This window comes from Ovis canadensis, chromosome 13 (assembly GCF_042477335.2).
Source record: "Ovis canadensis isolate MfBH-ARS-UI-01 breed Bighorn chromosome 13, ARS-UI_OviCan_v2, whole genome shotgun sequence".
Classification (NCBI taxonomy): Eukaryota; Metazoa; Chordata; class Mammalia; order Artiodactyla; family Bovidae; genus Ovis; species Ovis canadensis.
The window spans coordinates 43,005,023-43,020,690 of NC_091257.1; the positions used below are offsets into that span (position 1 = coordinate 43,005,023).

Below are 15,668 nucleotides of genomic sequence, written 5' to 3' on the forward strand. Positions count from 1 at the left end.
CATCAAGAGGCTCTTTAGTTCCTTTTTCCTTTCTGCCATAAGAGCGGTTTCATCTGCATATCTGAGGTTATTGATATTTCTCCCGGCAATCTTGATTCCAGACTGTGCTTTATCCAGTCCAGCATTTCGCCTTATGTACTCTGCATAGAAGTTAAATAAGCAAGGTGACAATGTAGAGCCTTGATGTACTTCTTTCCCAATTATGAACCAATCCGTTGTTCTGTGTTCAGTTTTAACTGTTGCTTCTTAACCTCCATACAGATTTCTCAGGAGACAGGTAAGGTGGTCTGGAGTTCCTATCTCTTGAAGAATTTTCCAGTTTGTTGTGATCCACACAGTCAAGTCTTTAGTGTGGTCACTGAAGCAGAAGTAAATGTTTTCCTGAAATTCCCTTGCTTTTTCTATGATCCAGCAGATGTTCGCAATTTAACCTCTGGTTCCTCTGCCTTTTCATAAACCAACTTAAACATCTGGAAGTTCACCGTTCACATATTATTGAAGCCTAGATTGAAAAATTTTGAGCAATCGTTTGCTAGTGTGTGAGATGAGTGCAATGTGTGGTACTTTAAACTTTCTTTGGCATTGCCTTTCTTTGGGATTGGAATAAAAAAAAACCCAAAACTAACCTTTTCCAGTCCTGTGACCATTGCTGAGTTTTCCAAATTTGCTGGCATACTGAGTGCAGCACTTTAACAGTATCATCTTTTAGGATTTGAAATAAATAGCTCAGCTGGAATTCCATCACCTCCATTAGCTTTGTTTGTAGTGATGCTTCCTAGGGCCCACTTGACTTTGCACTCCAGGATTTCTGGCTCTAGGTGAGTGATCACACCATCATGGTTATCTGGGTCATTCAGATCTTTTTTGTATAGTTCTTCTGTGTATTCTTGTCACCTCCTCTTAACATCTTCTACTTATGTTAGGTCCGTGCAGTTTCTGTCCTTTATTGTGCCCATCTTTGCATGAAATGCTCCCTTGGTATCTCTGATTTTCTTGAAGAGATCTCTAAGTCTTTCCCACTGTATTGTTTTCTTCTGTTTCTTTGCATTGATCACTTAGAAGGCTTTCTTATCTCTCCTTGCTATTCTTTGGAACTCTGCATTCAGATGGATATATCTTTCCTTTTTTCTTTTGCCTTTTAGTTCTCTTTTCTCAGCTGTTTGTAAGATCTCCTCAGACAACCATTTTGCTTTTTCCTTTTCATCATCTTGTGGCTGGTAAAGAATCCACCTTCAATGTGGGAGACCTGGGTTTGATCCCTGGATTGGGAACATCCCCTGGAGAAGGGAAAGGCTACCCACTCCAGTATTCTGGCCTGGAGAATTCCATGGACTATATAGTCCATGGAGTTGCAAAGAGTCAGACATGACTGAGCAGTTTTCAGTCACTTGCTCACTTCTTGGGAATGGTTTTGATCACTGCCTCCTGTATAGTGTTAACAAACCTCCATCCATAGTTCTTCAGGCACTCTATCAGATCTAATCCCTTGAATCTATTTCTCACTTCCACTGTATAATTGTTAGGGATTTGATTTAGGTCATACCTGAATGGTCTAGTGGTTTGCCCTGCTTTCTTCAATTTAATTCTGAATTTTGCAATAAGGAATGCATGATCTGAGCCACAGTCATCTCTCGGTCTTGTTTTTTGCTGACTCTGTAGAGCTTCTCCATCTTTGGCTGCAAAGAATATAATCAATCTGATTTCGGTGTTGGCCATCTGGTGATGTCTGTGTCTAGAGTCTTCTCTTGTGTTGTTGGGAGAGGGTGTTTGGTATGACCAGTGTATTCTCTTGGCAAAGCTCTGTTAGCCCTTGCCCTGCTTCATTTTGTACTCCAAGGCCAAACTTGTCCATTATTCCAGGTATCTCTTGACTTCCTACTTTTGCATTCCAGTCCCCTGTGATGAAAAGAACATTTTTTTTGGTGTGTGTTCTAGGAGGTTTTATAGGTCTTCATAAAACTGTTCAACTTCAGCTGCTTCAACATTAGTGTTTGGGGCATAGACTTGGATTACTGTGATATTCAATGGTTTGCCTTGGAAGTGAACTGAGATCATTCTGTTGTTTTTGAGATTGCACCCAGGTACTGCATTTTGGACTCTTTTGTTAACTATGAGGGCTACTCCATTTCTTCTAAGGGCTTCTTGCCCTCAGTAGTAGATACGATAGTCATCTGAATTAAATTAGCTCATTCTGGTCCATTTTTAGTTCACTGATTCCTAAAATGCCAATGTTCACTCTTGCCATCTCTTGTTTGACCACTTCCAGTTTACATTGATTTGTGGACCTGACATTCTAGGTTCCTGTGCAGTACTGTTTTTTTACAGCATCGGATTTTCCTTCCATCACCACTCACATCCACAGCTGGGCATTGTTTTTGCTTTGGCTCTGTTTCTTCATTCTTTCTGGAGCTATTTCTCCACTCTGCCCTACCAATCTGGGTAGTTTATCTTTCAGTGTCATATCTTTTTGTCTTTTCATACTGTTCATGAGGGTCTCCAGGCAAAAATACTGAAGTCATTTGCCATTCCCTTCTCCAATAGACCATGTTTAGTAAGAACTGTCCACCATGACTACTGTCTTGGATCGCCCTACATGGCATGGCTTGTAGCTTCTTGAGTGAGACAGGCTTGTGATCCAAGTGATCAGTTTTCTGTAATTGTGGTTTCCATTTTGTCTGCCCTCTGATGCATAAGGATAAAAGGCTGTGGAAGTTTCCTCATGGGAGGGACTGGCTATGGGGAAATCTGCATCTTGCTCTGATGGGTGGGGCAATGCTCAGTTCAGTCACTCAGTCCTGTTGGACTCTTTGCGACCCCATGGACTGTAGCACGCCAGGCCTCCTTGTCCATCGCCAACTCCCGGAGTTTATTCAAATTCATGTCCACTGAGTCGGTGATGCCATCCAACCATCTCATCATCTGTCATCCCCTTCTCCTCCTGCCTTCAATCTTTCCCAGCATCAGGGTCTTTTCCAGTGAGTCAGCTCTTCGCATCAGGTGGCCAAAGAATTGGAGTTTCAGCTTCAGCATCCAGTCCTTCCAATGAATATTCAGGACTGATTTCCTTTAGGATGGATTGGTTGGATCTCCTAGCAGTCCAAGGGACTCTCAAGAGTGTTCTCCAACACCACAGTTCCAAAGCATCAATTCTTCTGTGCTCAGCTTTCTTTACAGTCCAACTCTCACATGCATACATGACTACTGGAAAACCATAGCCTTGACAAGACAGACCTTTGTTGGCAAAGTAATGTCTCTGCTTTTTAATATGCTGTCTAGGTTGGTCATAACTTTCCTTCCAAGGAGTAAGCGTCTTTTAATTTCATGGCTGTAGTCAGCATGAAATCTGTAGTGGTTTTGGAGCCCTCAGAAATAGTCAGGCATTGTTTCCACTGTTTCCCCATCTACTTGCCATGAAGTGATGGGACTGGATGCCATGATCTAAGTTTTCTGAATGTTGAGTTTTTAGCCAACTTTTTCACTTCTCCTCTTTCACTTTCATCAAGAGCTTTTTAGTTCTTCGGTTTCTACCATAAGGGTGGTGTCATTTACATATCTGAGGTTATTGATATTTCTCCCGGAAGTCTTGATTCTAGCTTGTGCTTCATCCAGGCAAGCGTTTCTCCTAATGTACTCTGCGTATAAGTTATATAAGCAGGGTGACAATATACAGCCTTGACGTACTCCTTTTCCTGTTTGGAACCAGTCTGTTGTTCCATGTCCAGTTCTAACTGTTGCTCCCTGACCTGCATACAGATTTCCCAAGAGACAGGTCAGGTGGTCTGGTATTCCCATCTCTTTCAGAATTTTCCACAGTTTATTGTGATCCACACAGTCAAAGGCTTTGGCATAGCTAATAAAGCAGAAATAGATGTTCTTCTGGAACTCTCTTGCTTTTTCAATGATCCAACGGATGTTGGCAGTTTGATCTCTGGTTCCTTTGCCTTTTCTAAAACCAGCTTGAACATCTGGAAGTTTATGATTCATGTACTGCTGAATCCTGGCTTGAAGAATTTTGAGCATTACTTTGCTAGCATGTGAGATGAGTGCAGTTGTGCGGTAGTTTGAGCATTCTTTGGCATTGCCTTTTTTGGGGAGGGGCCATGCTCAGTAAATCTTTAATCCAATTTTCTTTTAATGATGGGGCTGTGTTCCCTCCCTGCAGTTGGGCCTGAGGCCAAACTATGGTAGGGTTAATGATGACCTCCTTCAAAAGGGCTTTTTCCAGGACTGTTGTATCCCATGCCCCTGATCACACAGCAGGCCACTGTTGACCCACGCCTCTGCTGGAGACTCCTGGACACTCACAGAGCAGTCTGGCTCAGTCTCTTATGGGGTCACTGCTCCTTTCTCCTGGATCCTGGTGTGCACAAGGTTTTGTTTGTGCCCTCCAAGAGTCTGTTTCCCCAGTCCTGTGGAAGTTCTGTAATCAAATCCTACTTGCCTTCAAAGTCAAATTCTCTGGGGATTCTCAGTCCCTTTGCTGGATCCCCAGATTGGGAAATCTGTTGTGGGCCCTAGTACTTTCGCAATAGTGTGGGAACTTCTTTGGTATAATTGTTCTTCAGTTTGTGGGTTGTCTGCCTGGTCGCTTGGTGGGATTCACATGCTGCGCCTCCCAGGTCTGCTGGAGCCAGAGCCCCTGTTCCCATGGCAGGCCTCTGCTGACCTGTGCTTCTGCAGGAGACACTCAAACACTCAAAGGCAGGTCTGGCTCAGTCTCTGTGAGATCCCTGGGTCCTGGTGTGCACAAGGTTTTGTTTGAGTCCTCTGAGCATCTGTGGTGAGTATGGCGTTTGATCCTAAAACTGATTTTGCCCCTTGTGCTGTCTTGTAGGGGCTTCTCCTTTGCCCTTGGACATGGGGTATCTTTTTTGTTGGGATCCAACCATCTCCTGGCGATGGTTGTTCAGCAGCTAGCTGCAGTTTTGGAGTTCTCACAGGAGATGAGTGCACATCCTTCTACTCTGCCATCTTAGGCACATCTTATGTACCTCAAAGTCCCCGGGAGGGAGGCCGCCGAGGAAAGGGTCCAGCCAACATCTCCAGGCCACGTGACCCCTGCCGCCAGCCACTCTGGAGGGTGTAGGGTAGCTGTAGGAGGCCCTCTACCACAGGCCCCAGTCCCAGGCAGATAGGCACCAAGTGAAGCAATGGGACCCCAGGCAACATGCAGATGTGGAGAATGAGGGTGATGATATTGTCCAGTGCAGATAAGACGCTCGTGAAAAACAGTTATTAAGCATCCTTCGACTTCTTTGAGAGAATTTAAATAGCTAAGTGGAGAACATTCTTAACTTACCCCTGTTCTTCATGTTCCTATGCTGCACCACTAAACACATCTATGCTTTCATTTTGGAGACTCTGTTCTTACAGGGTACACTAGTGACAGGGACAGAAATAATTGATTTAATAATGTTTTCCTTTGATGTTACTCAGGCCCTAAGTTGTATCCAACTGCCGTCCCATGGACTACTGCATGCCAGGCTCCTCTGTCCTCCACTGTCTCTTGGAGTTTGCTCAAATTCATGTCCATGGAGTGGACCATCTCATCCTCTACCGCCCCCTTCTCCTTCTGCCTTCAGTCTTTCCCAGCATCAGGGTCTTTTCTGATGAGTTGGCTCTTTGCATCAGGCAGCCAGAGTACTGGAGCTTCAGCTTCAGCATCAGTCCTTCCAGTGAATATTTAAATGTCTTATATTTCAGTAAAAATATTACTTAACATCTTCCTCAAGTTCTGTTGACTAATGATAGTTCATAAGGTAAGACAAATCTAACTAAAAGGTTATGGTTGTAGTTTGGTTAGATTTTAACAAGTTTTTGTTTTCTGGAGTAATAAAGAATTGGTGTTGCTTCATTTGATGCCAGTTGATTGTTTTAATGGTTCATTGATTTATCTGGATATAAACAACTCTCATTATCCAGGATTTGTATCCTGTATCACAAGCTATCATACAGCAAACTGTAGCCATATTTGATATTCCTATACCTTATCTAGAATATTCTCTAATGCTTACTATTAGATTTTTTAAAACTGAAGTATTTGTCATAAATTTTACCAAGTTGAGCATTAAAAAATTTTCTTACTCAGCTTTACCATCTTGAGTGTACAGTTAAGTGTACCATCTTAAGTGTACAGTTCATCAGACTTCTTAAAATGCAGAATATTTTCCTGGAAACAATAATGATTTAAAAAAATCAATTTAGTTAATACTGTGTGGGGAGAAAGTCACTAAGGAGTCATTAATGAGGAATCTGTAGAATCTAGAAAGGCTCAGGATGTGGGGTGTTTGGGCACTTAAAAAAGGCCAGACTGTGGGATGGGTCTGAAAATGAAGGAGTGGTTGAAATTAGGATAAATTGTCCAGAGGTTCTTTCTCCCTGTGCAAGCGGGCCCCCATTCCTGTCTCCTCTCTTTCAGAAAACAAACGTTCTGAGGGTTCTACGCTCAGGCTAGGTGAGATTCCCTACTCAGAACAGACAATTCACGTGAGAGTGTATGTGTTGACAGATGGGACCCCCATTTCCTCTTCTCTTTTGGTTCCTCTGATGCTGGCAGGTGGGCTTTTACTGCCAGCTCAGGAACAGAAGTTCTTCTCTGAACTGACCCAAGAGAAAAAATGTATAGTTACTAACATTTAGCATTCCAACACTGAAAAAATTGGCTTACTGCCATATTGCCCTAAAATGAAGTTCCACTGATAAGCCCTGCCCATTCAGTGAGTTTCCTTTAGCTCCTTATTGCCTTACTCATAAATATGCATGTTCACCTAGGATCATTAGGTGTTCGTGGAAGTTTCCAACATGAAAGACCGAGACCAAAACACATAGTAACAATGGAGTTGAGAGTAATGGAATTACAGTATAGGAGAAAGAAAAAAAAATCCTTCAATTAAAAATATAGTTCATATTCTTAGATAAAGTTGTAACCATGAGATAAGAATAGTAGCTACAAAAAGAGTCAGAATCAACATTTGATTGATTCTGAGCTCTCAGAAGTTAATCGTTACAGCAGAAATTTTAAAAATTAGATAAAAGAGAAGATGAAGTTGAAGAACTCTCAGAAGTATAGAAAATAAGAGAATGAAGGAGTCAGCCTATAAGGTCTGCAGCTGTTCAAATTCTAGGGAAAGGAGAACAGAGAAATTGGAGGATAGGAAATAAAGAATTAATGCAAAAAACTTCCCAGAACTGAAAGACATGCATTTCTAGAATGAAAAGAAGAGCTCACTGAATGCATGACAAATGAAGAGTCTCATATTGAGGCTCAATATAATGAAATATTGGAGGGCCAAAGATAAAGGCGAGATATCCAGTGCTTCTGGAGAAAAACAGGTTGCTTACAAAGGCTCAGGAATTAAAATGCCCCCATACTTCTCATTCCAGTACTGGAAGCAAGAAGACAGTAGGGTAATAACTTTGTAATAGTGAGGGAAAAAAATCTCCCAACTCTGAATTCTGTTCCTATATGAACTATCAATTGAGTGTAGGCTTAAGATATTTTTAGACAGGTGGTGGCAAAAATTTGGCCCATTTTGTGTCACATGCTCTGTCAGTTTTGTGTCCCATTCTTTGGAATCATTATCATAGCTGACACTTATATGCTGTTTAATACTGTGTGGTCCTTGTAGCAATTTAGCGTACGTATTCTCTCTTCTCTCACATATGTAATACGAGTATGATACTATGATTTATGTGCTTTACAAGTTGGGAAACTGAGGCATGGAGAAGTAAGTTCCCAAGGTCCCACAACCAGTAGGTGGTGGGATTGGGATTTGAACCTCAGGAGTCTTAATACCTCCACTGTGTTATGTTGGGTCTACTTGGAGGATGTGCTCCACCAAAACGAGGGAAACAAACACAAAAGATCCCGGAAATAAGATCCAGCACACGAGCAGGGCAGAAGGAATTCCCAGATGGAACGTGAAGGGATGCTCCAGGATCGTAGCAGTACAAGGAGGTCTGGAATTCAGCTGGTCTAGACTGCAACAGAGAGTGGACCCCGACTACCTGTTGTGCTTGGTCATGTTGTGAGTAGTCTCACTGTTGGAGAAGGAACTGATAGTTACACAGAAAAGCAAAAAGATGGGGGAAAATACCCAAGAAAAAGGATATTGGCTCTGTTTTGGACAGTATTTATGTAGACATTATGAAGTATGTCCTGAATATGTGCTCACTGAAAATTGTGATTTGTGGAAGGAATGGGGAGAGAAAGGTGCGTGCACGCTGTGTGAGGCCAGTGTACAGGTGTAAGAAAATTAAATTTCCAACTTTGGTAGTATTAATAGAGAAAAAAATAAAAACTAGAAAAAATCAAGCACTGTCAATGTAGTGTTTAGAAATACAGCAGTAAATACCAAAAGAAACACTTCAGAGATTTGAAGTGGTTGCGTTTGCGCTGCAGGAATTAGGGATTGGAAAAGATGAGGCAGGAGACTGCTATTATTTGATACAAGAACTATGTGATTAAAAAATATGTATATATATAATAACATGCACACAAAACATGGCATTATCCTTGACTTTTCTCTTTCTCAGCCCACATCAGCAAACCATGATGGTTCCATATTCAAATTACATCTGGAATCTGATCCCTTCACCACCTCCACTGCCCCCACCTGGTTCCAGCCACCAGCCTCTCTTCTCTGGATGGTTGCACTGTCTCTGCTCTGAACTCCTCTCCTTGCCTCTCTTTTGTTCAGTATCTGTACAGCACCCAGAGGGATGCATTTAAAATACAAACCAGACTGTGGTGTTCTCTTGCTCAGAGCGCTTCAGTGGCTCTTGTGTTCAGGGAAAGCCAGAGTCCTGGTCACTTCTCACAGCATGCACACCTCTTGCCTGCCTGATCTTCTCCATAGCACTTACCATCATTCAACATATTAGACATTTACATAGTCATTTTGTTTCTTGTCTTACACCTGTTCTCATCGTCCTTTATTAGAATGCATTCTCAATGAGAATGGTGATTTTTCTCTTATTCTCTGCTGTATTCCCACAGCCTAGAACATTGCTTGGCATATAGTAGGTCCTGAATAAGGATTTATTAAATAGATGTATTATTTTTATATAAGTAAAAACTATATTTAAGAATACTACTGATTTTAAGCTATTCGCAGTAAGCTAAGCTAAGCAGCTCCTTATCTTACTGGTTTAAGCATCCTCAAGCAACTTGAAGCTAAAATCATGAGAGATCTAATTGGGAAGATTTGTTTCCATTTGGAAAATATTCATAGGCTATCATGAGATTATGCCCCTTTAAAAATCTGTGCTGGGTGCTAGCAGTCCTTATTGCAAATACTTATTGTCACATTCCATAGTAACTTTATGATGGAGACTCTTTTTTTTTTTTTTGATGGAGACTCTTTTAATATTTATTTTTAAATTAGAGAATCACCTTAGTGAGTGTATCTAAGCATCACAGTAATCTCCTGTAAAGGCACAGACGCCTAAAATTCTAATTCTGCTGTGTAAGGAAAATGACCCCCACTTGTCTACCATCAGTTTGCCTTTATTGGTTCATAATAATGGTTCATAATAATTCTTGCTGTGTTTTGCTGTGGACTGAAGCTATTTCGTATTTCATCACAGTGTTCCCTTTCCTGGCTTTGCCTCTCTTCTTACCTGTTCCTTCGAGAAAACTTAGGATCCCAGATTAACAATATCGCAGACATTTTCATTGATTTCATGGATCCAATTCTGCATCCACATTAGAATTCACAGTAGGAAAAGCTGGTCTAAAGCCAGAAGGGTCTTTATCCTGAAGCAAATACCCTCTTAGATACAGGATATAACAATAAAAAGCTAGGAAGAAAGCAAATTCCCTGGTCTGTCTTTGCCAGCACGTCTTCCTTCTTGGAAATGAGCTGAGAGATAGCCTCCCTCCACACTCCCAGTCCTTAGACAGCATAATATGGACAGTCTTTGAACCCACAAAAGACTTTAAGTAAGATGTTTGAAAAATCTTGTTTCTCTGATGTTTAATCTCTTAGATTATAACTCACTTCATAGAAGTAATTTATATTTGTGTTATCTGCTTCCTGTGGGACCTCAGAGATTGGCAGGCATTTTTTTCTTGTTGTTTGGTTCTGTTTTTGGTGATTTTACTTACCTTAAGAGTTGTTTGAGGGCTTCCCTGATGGCTCAGTGGTAAAGAATCTGCCTGCCAATGCAGGAGACATGGGTTCAATCCCTGGGTCAGGAGGATTCCACATGCCTCGGAGCAGCTAAGCCTGTGTGCCACAACTTTTGAGCCTGTTTTCCAGAGCTGGGGAGTCACAACTACTGAAGCTCACACACCGTAAAGCCTGTGCTCCACTAGAGGAGAAGCCACCACACCAAGAAGCCTGCGCACTGCAACTGGAGAATAGCCCCCACTCCCCACACCTAGAGACAGCCTGGGCACGGCAGTGAAGACCTAGGGCAGCCAGAAGCAAACAGTTAAATAGAGAGTTTAGAAAGTTTAATCATACCATAGCCAACCACTATTTCTTTTTTAAATTTTCTTAGGGACTGAAGAGGTTAATGACCATTTGCCAGAAGCACTTTCCTACAGATCCATCAAAATGTGTGGAGTACAATGCACTATGAGATCTGTGTGCAGTGTGTAAATATCAAGAGAAGCTTAAGGAAGCCTGTCATGGACTTCTGGAATTACCACCAGTTGCAATGAGGGAAGAAGAAAAAAGGAGTTTGTGGTCTCTGAGTTCTACCTAATGCAGCTCTTGGTTTTAAGAACCTGTGTTGACTCTCATGTCACATCTGACTGCAGAGTGATTTTTGTGTCTTACTTTTAAGTAGTCAAAAAATTAAGTACTAAAGACTTTCCCCAGTAATTTAAATGTGTAAATTTAAAACAGTCACAGGACACGGTTTAAAATAACTTTTCCCCTCTAGACTTAAAAGTTGAAATGAGATTAAAGAGGAACATTTGAGGATGGACTTAATGATTTCTATAAAATATGGTAATTTTCATGTTGCCTTTTATGTTGTGTTTATAGAGAAATATTTTTGTATTTTTCAACAAAAATATGGAACTATGTAGTGAAACTTGATCGTCCTTAAATGTTGCTTGACTTTTGCTACCTTGCAATATATTTGAATGTAAATGTTTTTACTATTAAGTGTCTATCTTGCATTTTAAAGCTTTTATCCTTTAAAGATATACATTATAGTATTGGTCATCTCTCAGAACAGAATTAACAGGAAGTAGAACTTTGGAAAACAAAGATGGTATATTAAACCAACAGAAGTTCAAATTCAGTAGCCCCAGGCATCAAGGTTTCAAGGTGAGGAAATGGATTGTCAGGGCCGCTGCTGGCTCTTCCTAGAATAGGACTGCCTGCTAATGTCATCCTCCTGAGACCATGGTGGATGGCTGGTCCCGCTCCGTCTCACCGGCCAAAGAGAAGGGTGCTGGACTCTTGTCACTGTCCAAGTTGTAGGGCTTGGTCTGATTTCACTCAAGTGAGGACTTCTTTTGACTCTTGCACAGTGTCACACCCAGATAACTGTGATGAATCACTGCGCTTTAGAAGTCGAGAGGACTCCGTGGATAGAGACAGGTGGGTAAATAGAATGGTACTTGACCAGGTGGAGTGGTGCTGGCGGCTCCTGGTAGGAGTGGGGCTCTGACATCAGAACTGCCTCGCCTCAAATTTCAGCAACACAGGCATGTGTATGTCTGTACACCCACAAGCAAGGTACTTCATCTCTCTAAACTTCAGCTTCCTTGTCTGCAGATGGTGGTAGTCATTGTCCATGCCTCTTAGCATCACTGTACTAAGTAAAATAAAATGTATAGCACGCTACCTGGCAAATAACTCAGTACGTAACAATTGTGTCCTTGTTGTTGGTAGCGTGAAGACAAAGTAGCTTTCCCAAACCACTGGTCAGGACGGTGCGTGCTCACCTCATGATGACAGCCATGCTGCTGGTGGCAGCGTCAGCAGGACTCGTTAGTGGAAGTACTTATTAAGCACTTACTGTATCCACGCTGTATAGCTGCTCACACTTTCAGCCATTTCTGAGTTTAGAAGAATCCAGAATGTGGGGCCTGGAGTCAGCTAAGTGAGTGCAGGTGGATTCAATTACTTATTCTGGCCCCTCTTGGAAAGCCTTGAAAGCCAGTTTTGGCCACTTGTGGGGTCTGTGTCTACGCTGGGCTGATTGTGTCCGCTGGTTATTTGCTCGATGGTGGCTGAGGCCTGCTGTCCTGAATTGAATTAGTGTTCCTTGCCCTTCACCCCACTTTAGAAAACCATTTCATATTAAATTAATTAGAACTGAATGAAGCTTGCTGCTGCTACTGCTAAGTCGCTTCAGTCATGTCCGACTCTGTGCGACCCCGTAGACGGCAGCCCACCAGGCTCCCCCGTCCCTGGGATTCTCCAGGCAAGAACACTGGAGTGGGTTGCCATTTCCTTCTCCAACGCATGAAAGTGAAAAGTGAAAGGGAAGTCGTTCAGTCGTGTCTGACTCTTAGCGACCCCATGGACTGCAGCCCACCAGGCTCCTCCATCCATGGGATTTTCCAGGCAAGAGTACTAGAGTGGGGTGCCATCGCCTTCTCTGGAATGAAGCTTAGTAGAGCAATAAGAGACAGACTTTCATAAGATGTGACAACAATGTAGACTTCAGTTATATAGCCTTGTATAGAACTTGTTTATAAATATTGTTGAATGAATACTCCACAGATCACTTTTTTTTAAAATTCATAGGCAGCCCACACCACGGTAGTCAGCTCATTTTGTGTTGTCTTCCCATTTGCTCTGAGTTAATATTCCACACAGAGAAGAAACTGCATCATGTAACACCGGTACCTTCTAGAACTGATCAGCATGGGTAGATGGTTTGAGGGGGAAAAAAAGTGTGTAACATATTCTGTGGCGCTGTGAATGTTAGTCATTTTGGGGCTTGGGTAGAGGGAGGCAGGTTGAAAGGTGTAGATTCCTCATAGAGAAGTTTTCTATTTCCCAGAAGTTAAAGGTCTTCAGAGAACTGTACCTGTCATGGGGGTTTAGTAAAAAATGACCTCTCTCATTCTCCAAATCATGAAAATTATAGTGCAGCAGATGCTACATGTTTCTAATTTTTAACTGTTTCTAAAACAATAAAGGCCTATTTTTTAAAATCAGTTACACTCCTGAAATAAGTATATTCTTCTCTCTCTTCCTCCCCACCTCCCCAGACTCCTTTCCAAAGGAGTTGTGTCTTTCTGGATTCAAATCTAATAAAACACTGGTTCTCCCTCAAAAGTAAATCCTGTGTTTCTTAGGAGTGTTCTTGCCAGCTGCAAAGACAGCAGTATTTTTCAGCATTGCAGTACAGGGCTGTGGCAGTCTGGAGGCCATGGCTCTGATTTCAGCCCTTGGGGAAAAACTAGGAAAAGAAAACTGAGGCCAAAAACAATTGACACATAGAGAGGAGAGGGGGGCAGCCCAGATCTTGTAGGAAGAAGGGGAAGGTCCTAAGAGACCAGAGCTGGGAAGGTAGCTGTTGCTAGTATGAGCATTTAGGATGCACTGCGTCTCTGAAAAGAATTTGGAGGAACAGAAAATAGGGTTGATTAGCAGTACAGCTTCTGAATATCAAGTTTTTCCTTCTGATGATCTCCTGGCCCCCTTTAGCACTTTAGATTGTCCTGGGATTTGACTGCAGTATATATATTAGTACTTACTTAGCAGTAAAGAATCCACCTGCAATGCAGGAGACTCAGGTTCTATTCTTGGGCCAGGAAGATCCCCTGGAGAAGGAAATGGCAACACACTCCAGCATTCTTGCCTGGAAAATCCCATGGACAGAGGAGCCTGGCAGGCTATAATCCACGGGATTGCAAACGAGTCAGACACGACTTAGCAACTAAACAACAAATTCTGTAGAAATCCAATTATTTGAAAGAAAGAAAGAGTTCGGTAGATTTGAACTTATGGATCTTATCACTGGCTCCTTTTCAGCCCTACAGTAACCCCTTTATTATTTTTGGACCTACAAAGGTAGTAGAGCTGAATGGTGAAAGGCGAGCTTCGGTTGAGATGTGGCTGTTCCCTTTGTCTGAATATCTGCAAGAGCGTAACCTTGTGGATCATGCCTCCTTCCTCCCCATCCTCGCCCGTGAAGTCCCTTAACTTTATCCCCTAGAAATTTATGGTATGGAGTCATACTGGGAGGCTTGCACTGAAAGTACTTTCTCACGGCAGGTTTGTGTAAGAGTTTCCAGCTGTCTAGAGTGTGAGGAGCCAACCCCAGTCCCCAGAGGGTCGCTGTGGGAACACTGTTATGGCAACTGGTTTTCATCAGACTCGGCAATTGGATGGGCTGAATTCTGACTACACACTAGTTCGTCCTGTAATGGTTAACAGTAACCTTAAAATCTTTTGAAATTTAAAAATAAGTTCTGGTGGCGTGGACTAAGTCGAGAGAATGCAGTGTGGGTTGGCAGTTGTCACTGTGGTGTGAACTGACCCCTTTCAGGATTTTGGAAACATACTCATTTAAAATACACACACACATAAAATATGTGTGTGTATATATATATTTTTTACATTTTCCAAAACAGTTTATTTTGAAAGTATTGATTATTTACTCCTTTTTCCACGAACTCTTACAAACTCTCCCAAACTAATCCTTGTGTTGATGGTAATGGTTACTCTTGTTTAGCTAGGCCACTTCCTTTTGTTTAGTCTCTCCTCTGTCCTTAAGCACCCGCTTTGAAATCATTGTCAGCTTTCTCCCAGCATTCAAGATGAACACATACTTTGACCACGGAGGGCAGCTGAGGTTTGAGCTGCTTTTTGAGTGTCACTGGTGATCACTGAGGCATTCAGCAAGCTTCCTGCCATGACAGTCAGGAGTCATCTGCACACCCGGCTCTCCTTGCCAAACCAAGTTGCCTTTACTCTCCAACTTGCCCTTCCCTTGAGACTTAGGAGACATCACGAACCATTAGCATTGTCCTCTGAGCCTGATTTTGGTTTTGCCATCTTGTAAAGTGGGAGGATTAAAGTTGTGGCTTTGAGATGTTTTGACTATAGCTCAACAATCAGCCATAACAAATAGGTGGGACCCAGTATCACCTATGTGTATTTCCTGACCATGCCATGAGCGGTGCGTTCTTATTGTTCTTTCCTGTTGTGTTTCTTTTAAAAATATGCTGGTGTGACTCTAAAGTGGCTTACAACTCATTAATGTGTTGTGACCAGCAGTTTGAAAGCCACAAATTAAAAAGAATTAATCAGAGTTACAGAAGGAAGTGACCTGGTGGATGAATTTAGGGCAAAAGGACTCTTTATTTCTTCTATTTATTTTTTAATAGAGAACACTTAGCTCTTAAGGTTTATGTGGAGTTTGGCATATTATAAAACCTTGAGTACTTCAGATGTTAATTTTGGAACAATAATTCTTAGGTTTCAAATGAGGTGACTTGTGCATAGAGAGAACCTCCAGGATAGGCCTCATGTAAGCAAATTGAAGGTAAGAATAGGTGACTACCTTGGGCTGGCTATACATTGTGTAAAGCAAGAATAAATGAAGATATTATAAAATATGAGATTGTTTAAACTATGAGTTAGGGTTGAGGCAGAGAGAGATAGCAGGAGTCTAGTATTAATCAGTTACCTGTTGAGGGTTTGTTTAGCCCTTTGAAGATTATTTCCCAAGACTCACAGCTAGAT

At 42.0% G+C, this 15,668-nt stretch overlaps 1 protein-coding gene across 2 annotated transcripts in view; it reads left to right on the plus strand.

Moving 5' to 3' along the window:
- PRPF18 (pre-mRNA processing factor 18) overlaps window positions 1-13,132 on the plus strand; it is a 61,015-nt gene extending 47,883 nt beyond the window's left edge. For both annotated transcript variants that reach the window (XM_069547517.1, XM_069547518.1), the window contains one exon: window positions 10,507-13,132. In XM_069547517.1, coding sequence (XP_069403618.1) covers window positions 10,507-10,587 — 81 coding nt within the window. In that variant the 3' untranslated portion in view covers window positions 10,588-13,132. The remainder of the gene's footprint in view (window positions 1-10,506) is intronic.
- The last annotated feature ends 2,536 nt before the right edge of the window (window positions 13,133-15,668 follow it).